This window comes from Pangasianodon hypophthalmus, chromosome 14 (genome assembly GCF_027358585.1).
Source record: "Pangasianodon hypophthalmus isolate fPanHyp1 chromosome 14, fPanHyp1.pri, whole genome shotgun sequence".
NCBI lineage: Eukaryota > Metazoa > Chordata > Actinopteri > Siluriformes > Pangasiidae > Pangasianodon > Pangasianodon hypophthalmus.
Window position 1 is genome coordinate 5836457 of NC_069723.1, and position 10157 is coordinate 5846613.

At 38.0% G+C, this 10157-nt stretch overlaps 1 protein-coding gene across 1 annotated transcript; it reads right to left on the reverse strand.

The window, feature by feature from the left end:
- Nucleotides 1-190: 190 nt before the first annotated feature.
- Nucleotides 191-6700, reverse strand: LOC113532612 (TLC domain-containing protein 1). The gene is made up of 4 exons (XM_026924051.3): nt 5720-6700; nt 4141-4223; nt 3581-3663; nt 191-2311 (listed from the first exon to the last, which is right to left on the reverse strand). Exons 1-4 carry the CDS (start codon nt 5923-5925, stop codon nt 1907-1909), a joined length of 777 nt encoding a protein of 258 aa, XP_026779852.3. The 5' UTR covers nt 5926-6700; the 3' UTR covers nt 191-1906.
- Nucleotides 6701-10157: the final 3457 nt, after the last annotated feature.

Consider the following 10157-nt stretch of genomic DNA (forward strand, 5'->3'; position numbering starts at 1 on the left):
CAGATATATTTTATAATAGCCATACTGTAAAACTATCTGGGTTTCAGTATGAACATGAACATGAAATGAATCTTTTTTATTGCTCTTATACTGTATGTTATACTGTATCATGTTCTGTGTCAGTTACAGTTAGTCATCTGTGAGTGACATGCAGTTTTCCCCACTTGTATGCAAAGAAATGTGTCTGAAATTATTTGAGCACAAGTTTATTCACAATAATTTTATGCAAACACAATAAATAATGTCAGGTTCACACTCTGAAGTCTAAAGGCCTGTTCAAAGTCTTCACTCATCATAAGGCTCATTTGACTCTAACCCTTTATGTTTAAGTCACAGTTCCGATCTGCAGTAAAGAAGAAAAAAAAAGAATAACTTCTCAGTGCAGATCTTCAAATGGTGACTTAATGAATTCACAGACCCCCATAGCCTGGAAGAAATACTTCCACAAGCTGCAATAAATAAGGTAAGGAATGAGTAAGGTATATGTACATGGTAATCTTTCAAAATCATCTTTTTGTGCTTTTGTACATGCAAAAAAACCAGAACACTGCAACACAGCACACCACTGCATCATTCCTTCAGTTTGTAATACTTTGCAGCTCTACTGACTACACAGCCTATGTGCTTTTAATACTTGAATATAAGAAAACATTGTTTGGACAGGCTTTGTTGTTTGAGGACCGTCAGCGTGTTATTTAAAATGGTAGCACTCACAAATGGCCCATGGATATCTAGCTACTTTAGTTGTCCAGTCTAGCTATTAGCTGTCTAACTGTATCTAGCTCTTCAATTATATCAACAAAGCCACAGCTTCTCTCATAAAAGAAATTTTCATTCACCACTATTTACCAGTTTGAATTAATTCGCTTTGTTATTTGATTGTGTTTGAGGAGTTTAATCAATCAGTTGTCAAAAAGCTAGGACATGGGGGCTGCTTCATATAAAAATGTCACTTTTTCTATGTGAAGTGTATTTTTAAAGCACAGCCAAAGTAATCAAATGACACATAGACAGTTTAGATTTCCAGCCTGGAGATTAGCAGACATGTACTGTTATGTCTATTATGACTGTAAATATGAATTACAAACTTCCATCTCAAAAAGGTGAACATTATCTACGGTATAACAAGATTCTTTAAAAGTGTCTGCCATTCAATGCTACATTATTGCTTGTTTTGTTTACAACCATGAAGTTGGTCCACAAGGCCTGACAGTGAAGGCCATATAGCTTACCCACACCCCATTAGACATTAATCACAATTGCACAAACACAGGAGGCAGTGAGATTCTTGAGGAGCTCTTGAGAGAAGGCAGAGAGAGGCAGTCATAGATTTTCAGGGTAAACACATGTCCCAGTGAACTGGGCTACACAAAACCATTAAATTAAGACTTTTATTACACTTGGTTGTTTCATGCGTCTTGAATATGAGGATTATATCTGGATGGAGATTATCCACAAAAAAATGCATGTGTAATTGCACTCAGGACACTTTTAAAATTGATTTATATCTAATTACTCAAACCACATCAAAAGGATGTATGAAACATGTTTTAGCTACCTGTTATATAAGTGTAAATGTATTCATCTCCCCAAGCCAAATGTTTGAATGCACACATCTTGATTTTTGATGCAGTAACCCTCTTTTGCATAAAAGAACTAAAAACAAGGAATACTACAGGAAGTAGAATGTAATGAGCTGATTAATTCATAGTATGTGTAATACTGAAATCAGATTTCAGCCTGGCTAATGCATGTCAAGACGCCTTTACTACAGGTATAAATTCATACGATTCTTATCAGGATACGGCCCAGATACAAGACACTGAAATGACCAGGTGAAAACACAGTCTTAAACTGAGGGTAATGAAGTAGACAGTCGGATTTTTGTTCATCCTCCAAGGTCTGATCAGTCATCAAAGAGCTGAGAGGAGCTGCTGCGGTGAGCGCCATTCTGTATGACGTGGCCCTTCCCTCTGGGGCAAAAGTCAGCCCTGAGCAATCGGTAGAAGTAGATGAGGATCATGGTATCCATGAGGAGCACGGTGAGCAGGAAGTAGCTGCCATGTTGCAGCAAGGAGAAGTTGATGATGATATAATAGGTTATGTAAAACTGGGCACCTAGACGGAAGGTGACATACGTGAAAAGGTTGAGGAACTTGTTGGCATGGTAGAGCCGTGACCCCTGGGCTCCTGCCAGTTTCAGCAGCAGCCGTGCATGCAGGGTCATGCTGTTGACCTCCACCAGGAGGGCAACCACTGCTCCAGCCACATAGCGCTGGGTGTACAGATTGTACAGGAAGCACCACAACACCTGTGGGTTACAGATACAGGAAGGAATGCAAGGATGCAATGAAGAATGTTTTTGTCCTATGTAGGGATAATGCCATTGTAATCATGGGGGGTGTGGCTTTTGATTTGTTGTTGAGCATTATGGAGGGTTTTTTTTTTTTTTTTTGTAATGCTTTCGATATTGTGTTAGCTTTACGGCCTCAGGTTATTGTGTTACTACATATTCTGGATTACCAGATACTGATATAAATTTCTTAGTTCATCCTGTTGGTGTGTGTGTGTGTGTGTGTGTGTGTGTCTGTGTTAGATTGTCTTGTTGAGTTCTGCCAGCTCAGCAGTCTTTATAAAGACTACTATAAGTGCAAGTTACATTGATTAATAAAGAGCTCTACTTCCATTAGTGTGCTTGAGTCTAGTCACCACAACGTTAGCTCAAAGCTTTGGGTTATTAATCAGTTATTAATTTTTAAGCATATTATTCAGCTATTCAGGATCTACAGTGAAGCTAATAGAAAAATGTGTATAGTTAGGAGAGTGAGGAATGTATGTCTGGACCTGTACAGAGTTGAAAGATTACATTGTTCTTTCTGTTTTTACTTGTTTGTTTTTTAAATATAAACTATATAAATGAGATATAAACTAAAATAAGTGCATTATTCTTAGCAAGCAAGTTAAAATACAATTTAAATATTTGTCACGTCTTGTTATGACATAGTCAATTTTGTCCCAACAACATGACTGACACTTGGTGACCTAACTCATTCACCCACTCTGCATCACTGGACTTCTGATTGCACTCATTTGTCACTAATCACACACATTACATAAATAAACCAGACTTACTGTCTTGTCCTGGCAACTCTAGTATCTTATCCAAGCCGTCATTCTCACTGTGAATGTTACTTACTGTTTGACTCTGTGCACATTTGTTTCATACACTGCTTCAATGTAACGTATTTATTTACTCACAATTATAACCATACTTTACTCACATGAAGAAGTAACTGTAGGTTTATAGAAGTGTATAGTCACTGGTGCTTCCCCCTCAGACAGTGGTACACCATAACATAATATAATGCTAAACTTACTACTGCTGTACTTATTGCTGTTTACATAAAGGTTCTGTTGTTTCCTAATGCTAGGAAAAGACACAGAAATGTTTGTGTAGATTATACACTGCACCCACAGTGTGATCTTTTGTGACCTTTAGTGAAGGAGTTACAGACGGAGCATTGGCATCGTCGCTCATATTGAGTTTTTCATTGCTCTGTGTTTCACAAATGCAACTCACCAAGAAGTGATGGAGCAGGAACTCCCATGATCCTAGGGCATGGCCTGAAAATATGATGTCACCGGCATCTTGCACAAAGTAACCTGTGACAGCAAAGGCCCAGGATTAGGTTAGGTTTATGTTTTGCATCACAGTGTTCCAATGTGGGTAGAAATAACAATGACTATTCTGGATAAACTACATATGGTGTGATATTTATTCATTTATATATTATTTATTATTTATTTTAAAATATTTATACTATTGCAGATATATTTCCACAGCATTAAAATAACCCATGGGAGGTTAATCAAAACTAGACACTATTGCTGAAATTAATTTAAATTTGTCATGTATTCCATATAGCACTACTTTGTAATCTTTAGATAAAACTAGTATTTTCTTTTTAAAATTTACACAAAAATCCAAATTTCATTGCTCAATATTTCCTCAGGCTGGTTCTCACATTAATAGTAATGGGGGGAAAGGCATTGTTAATGGAGAGTAATCAGTTCACAAACCAGTGGCATAATATTGTGTCTTATAAACCAAGCTGAAGTGGATATGGGATCTTTACTGACCTGCTGAAACACTCACAAGCAGGTAGCAGACTGGTGTGGAGAAAGAGTGCATGTTCCTCAGCGTCTCTGGCCATAGGCTCACACTGCAGAGTGAAAATCACAGATAAATTCCTTTCAAGTGGACACAAATGATTTCTTCACTTCAACTACATGTCACTGAACTACACAAAACGAATATTTGACAATCTTTCTATTAATTTAATATGTATTTATACCACGGCGCTGTTGAATTCTTGAATATAATTTGGTCATAATATATACATTAATTTTCTGTAAGAGCAGCTACAAGGCAAATCACAGGTTTACATTAATGCACTTCTTCTAATAAGTGATTGTTGCTATAGTAACAACTCACACAGGGACTTGTATAACAGACACTCCAAATAAACAGATTTTAAAAATGTGTGTAATGGTTTATATGTTGAAGTTCTCTTTAAGGAGACATTTGTTTAACATTTATGGAAGGATTCTCCAGTGTCAGCGCTTTGTAACAGTCCTTTAAGTTTTCTGACACAGGAAAGTCTTCAGGATGGAGGGCTTTGCACTTTGCAGTTTAAGTTAACACTGGCAAATTGCCATGATGTAAGAGTAATAACACACTTCAGGACATGCTGTTATTGGAAAACTAAAAATAATCAACTTCAGCACTGATTGTTTTCCTGTAACAACATGCCCCATGGTCATTAGGTACACTGGGAAAATTAGATCCTGAGCTCAGGTTACTGCTTGTGTGGAGTTTTGCATGTTTCCTCCAGATTCTCATATTTCCGAAAGAATCTCCCACTTCCCAAAAAAAAAAAAAAAAAAAAACATGCTGGTAGGCAGATTGGCTTCAAATTAGCCCTAGGTTTAAATGAATGTATGAGTGTGTGTACTCACATTGACTAAGATAAAGTAGTTACTATAGATGAATGAATGAATGAATGAATGAATGAACATAGGGGAAAACATGCATACAATAACAAATATTGGTAAGTATGTTACATGGTAATTTGCAGAATGTTGCAAAATATTTCCACCAGGTAATGGTTCTTAAAACACTGAAATTTTTATTTTATTAACTGAAAAATTCACGAAATCAGGATGATAAACCTTTGATTATCATAAGCTGACCTTTATGTTAGGTTTCCAACTTTCCCTGAGATATTCTTCAGCTTTAGACTTCTATGTCTTCATTCTCAAACAGTTTCATACATACATTATACGTAAAATCTAGGACCCTTAAAGATTTGATGTAGGACCCTAGAACAGAGTGCTTCTCTACCAGAGAGCCCTAGGTTCCAAGTAGAACAATTTAGGAGTCTGAACATCTTAACTGTCCAAAGAACCTATTTGAAAACATTTTTTTCTAAGAGGGCATACGTGCGAATATAGCATATACTTGTCAAACATTGAAATAAAACGCTTGCTATTGTAAGCCATTTAATACTTTTCTCATAGTTTATGAAGAAACCAAATCAGCACTAAAACATCTTCACCTGGAACTACACCTTATCAATCTCAAATTTTCACACACCCACTAGCTTTTCCACGCCATCATCTAAATGAATTCTACACAAGCAGAATCGTTGTCACTTACCAGGTGATGGCCCATGGGCCGGTGAGCAGTGAATGGACCAGAGACACACTGAGGTTTCTCCACTTCCAGGAGCGAAGCTCATCATGCTCTACTACTTTAGGCAGGGGCAGCTTCCTCAGGAGGTGATGGACCACCCTGAACACGAGTGAGAACAACAACACAGAGAAAACAGGGTTCTGATCCACCATTAAAAATATTCCATCCATCTTCTCCCGCCTTCCTTCGTAACGTCCCCTGTGGTGTGCTCTGGGCTTCCTAAGGCTATCCCTTCACTGTTTGGTCTTTCTTGCCCCTCTTTGTATTCTTTATTAGCCGTCACACATTGTCTTGCATTTCTCAGCTCCCTGAGGCAGTGAGGGAGTCTTAATTCTGTGCATTATTCCCCTCCCTTGTGCTGAGAAGACTTGTGCTGCTGCAGCTCCTGCAGGCTGAGTGGTGTGAGAGGGGTGATGGAAAAAGAGGGGGAGTGGAGAAGAGCGAGGAGAAGACAGGAGAGGAGAAAAGGGAGGGGTGTGAGCTCAAAAATGGCCAGGCACTGAGGAGGAGCTACGTCGCATTATTTCATGAAATCATAACAGGGATGTCTGAGCCAGAAGCCATCACATTTTTCAAAGCGCTGAAACGGCAAGACAAAATGGCTGATTGTTCCCACCCAACAATGTGTTGTTTATGTGTTTGTTGTGGACAAATTGCAGGCATTGTCACGAGACACGCAGTTCACCATTTATTTGCTGCTGTCAGTGGTGAATTCCAATGAAGTGCTGTAGAAATGAGCTTAAACAAGCACTACGTACATTTTGTCACTTAAATCTAACACCCACGTATTAAAGAGAGACAGACATATAGCAAGTGTGTCTATGTGTGGGATGTGTGTGTGTGAGAGAAACCACTATTTCTCCCCAGTCCCCACTCCCTTTCAGTGGGGGAAGGGTGGTGAGAATAGTCATACGTCATGCATGATGAACGAGCAGTATCTAAACACTGAGCACGGGCTGAGCAAGAACAACCAGCTTAAAAAAAAAGTAAAATTAAAAATAAGGAAACAAATTAATTAATTTAATAATAATAATAATAATAATAATAATAATAATAATAATAATAAAGCTGGTGTTGCTGTTATTATTAACATTTAAGATTTAAGATGGTCAAGTATAACAAGCAGGGACAGCAATCACACCTATATCCAGATTTCTGTAAAGCAGCTTTGCGACAATATCCATTGTTAAAAGTGCTATATAAATAAAATTGAATTGAATTGAATTACTGAAAGTAGTGGGGGGCACAGTGGCTTAGTGGTTAGCACATTTGCCTCGCACCGCCAGGGTTGGGGATTGGAATCCCGTCTCTGCCCTGTGTGCGTGGAGTTTGCATGTTCTCCCCGTGCTTCGGGGGTTTCCTCTGGGTACTCTGGTTTCCTCCCCCAGTCCAAAGACATGCACTGTAGGTTGAGTGGCATCTCTAAACTGTCCATAGTGAGTGAATGGGTGTGTGAGTGTGTGTGATATTGTGCCCTGTGATGGATTGGCACCCCGTCCAGGGTGTCCCCCTTCTTGTGCTCCGAATACCCTGGGATACACTCCAGGCTCCCCGCAACCCTGTGTAGGATAAGCAGTACAGAAAATGAATGGATGGAACTGAAATTAGTCTCCTTCATATTAGTGCAAATTTGCATTTACAAAATTGTAAAAAGAAAGCTCAAAAAAATTATATTTATCTAAAATATGCATTTATTACATTTTGGAAAATAAAGAATTAAATAAAGTAAATCACAGTGCCTTTTGTCTTCACATACACTAAAAGATTTTGTAAAAATCAAATCAAAGGATAGATTGCGTTCTTTAAAAAATATTATAAAATATGTAAAAATGTATTTTACTGAAAAACTGTTTGCCCTGTTGTTGCCCGTTTGAATCCCAGTGATGTCACAGCCATCCAAGGGAGTAAAACTTGGCCATGCTCTCTGGGTGAGAGACCATACTCTCTCCCTGTCAATCACAGAGACACTAGCTAGTTGTGGAGATCTGTGAGCTCATGTATGTGGAAGAGGGTTGATAGCGCTTTTCTCCGTATTTTTTTGTCCTATTTTATACATTCTAACAGCTTCGAATTAACACTAGTACTGGTAGCTACTGCTGAGTACTGGTCCACAAGCATTTGTTTATAATGAAGGAGAAGCAAGACGCCAGCCGAGACCATGCTGGACTCCCTGCAATCCCGCTATCCAAAAATTTGAAAATCTAAGTCTATGAACTGGGGACTTTGAAATGATCAATTGAAACATAATGAGCTCTGTAGCAGTGCCTGAGGTATCTTTTTAGCTGGAAATAGAGCTCTAAAGTCTATTCAAATGCCTGAAATCCGTGGCCTCTTTCTGGGGGATCTTCTTGTCTTCTTTGGTCTTCTTTGAAAGCTACTGAAGAGCTCCTGGCATGTGTCAGTCATTGCGATCTGGAGCTATCAGGCTACTGGGCACTTCACAAATGCACACAATTCCCATTTGGGAACTCTGTGCACACTGCCCTGTGATGCAGCATGAGCAGCAGTTTGAAAAAAATGTCTTCACAAGTCTCAGAGGAAGCACGTGTTAGCCTTCAACCTCCCAGTTTGGTAGCTGTCAGCTGTGGTATGATAGGGGAGAGCTGTCTGGTGGGTGGGATTTGGCAGGTGACCAAACTGGAGAGAAATGGGGGAAATCATACATTTAAATCAGTTTTAAGAAATGTGCTTCATGAAAATGTGTAGTTGTAAGCAGATGCCACAAAAAGCCATGATATTGTACCATAATATTGTAGCCATTATCATACTATGAATTTTTCATACTTCCCTAAAGTAATCAAAATAAATCAGAGGAGGATAAATTACAGGAAATCCAATGAATCAATGGTCTGGAGCACATGAATATTATGAGTTGGAATAAAAATGGACACAAGAGGGCAGCACAAACACACATGAGGATGTATTGCTCTCTTCAGTAATCAGACTATTAATGTTATAATGTTATTAATCATCTGTATGTAAACAAGGTGTGTTTGAATCATTTCCTCAATGCAAAGTACATTTGTTATAGCCAAAGTAAGCAAAATTGAGTTCAGCTTAGCCATAAAGCCAGCCAATCATAAAAGGTTTTTTTTTTTTCCATACTCATCTGATTAAATTAGGATTGATCTGTGAGCTCCTTGTGGTATATTTCAGATGAGATTTGCACGTGTGGCAAGGGAAAGCTGTATGAGTGGCCTTGTTTGAACTTTTTTAAATGATTTATCTGGCAGATAAGAGGCAAAATTAAATACAAGGGCCCAGTAGTGACTCCTTAATCTTAGAAAAACTTTGGTCTCTATGCCTTGTGTAGTTGAATTGACTCTCGCTCTCTCTCTCTTTCATAGAAAACCTAGAATAACCTCAAGGCTGCTGAGGACTAATCAGTTGCGGTCATTGTGAGCATCAGTACATGAGAATGTCTGCCACTGAGCTGGTTTTCATTCATTTTAATGCAGGGAAACATTGTGTGATCAGTGCTCTGGAATGTGTGGGGGAAAACTCACATCCTCCAGACTTTGATTAATGTCTTACACATTCATTTTCAGAAGGACACTAGTGTATTTATAACCATTATATTCTGTAATATGAATTACAGAAATGTGCTATGAAATACTGTGAAATAATGGTTCGTATTATCTGATTAAGTGGGATAGAATAATAGATTTTCCCTCTCCGTGTTACATCTGACAAATTTAGAACACATTCATTAATGCCTCAAGCAATCATGTTCTTTGTGTGTGTGTGTGTGTGTGTGTGTAATTGTGATTCACTGGTTAAAGTGATATTGCCTGCAACTACCACTCGACAGCTGTGCAGATATTTCTGTGATGTTGTCAGGATTTGACTCTCTAAACAATGCAGATTAAAAATGAATATTATCCTGCTAAAACTAGGAAATCTGTGACTGGGCAAATCTGCTGTGTTTAGCATGTGGTGTGTAGGAGCACACTGTAATGTTTCAGAACCAGGCTCCTTGCAATGACCTACAGTACTTAATAATAAATCATAACATCCATAATTAATTCAGCTCAATAAAACATAAACATGATCATAATATCATAAAAAACTCTTTCTTTACACACAAAAATGTCATGAACTCATAGAGGAGGAATGTGCTATGCCCCCAGAGCTTGTTCACAAAGCATTTTCCATCACATGCAATGAGGAATGACTGATCTATATCCTGTATAAAGAATACTACTAATCAGAATATTTAATAATAATGATTAGTATATTCAAATAATAACAATTAATCAATATTAATTAATATTCAAATAAACATTATTTGTGTAATAAGCTGAATTAGGTCTCAGAATATTAGGAGCATTAAGAAGTAATATTTGTTGCCAATTTGAATTTCTTTGTGTGAAAGTTTGAGATGACCTTTCACACCTTAAGA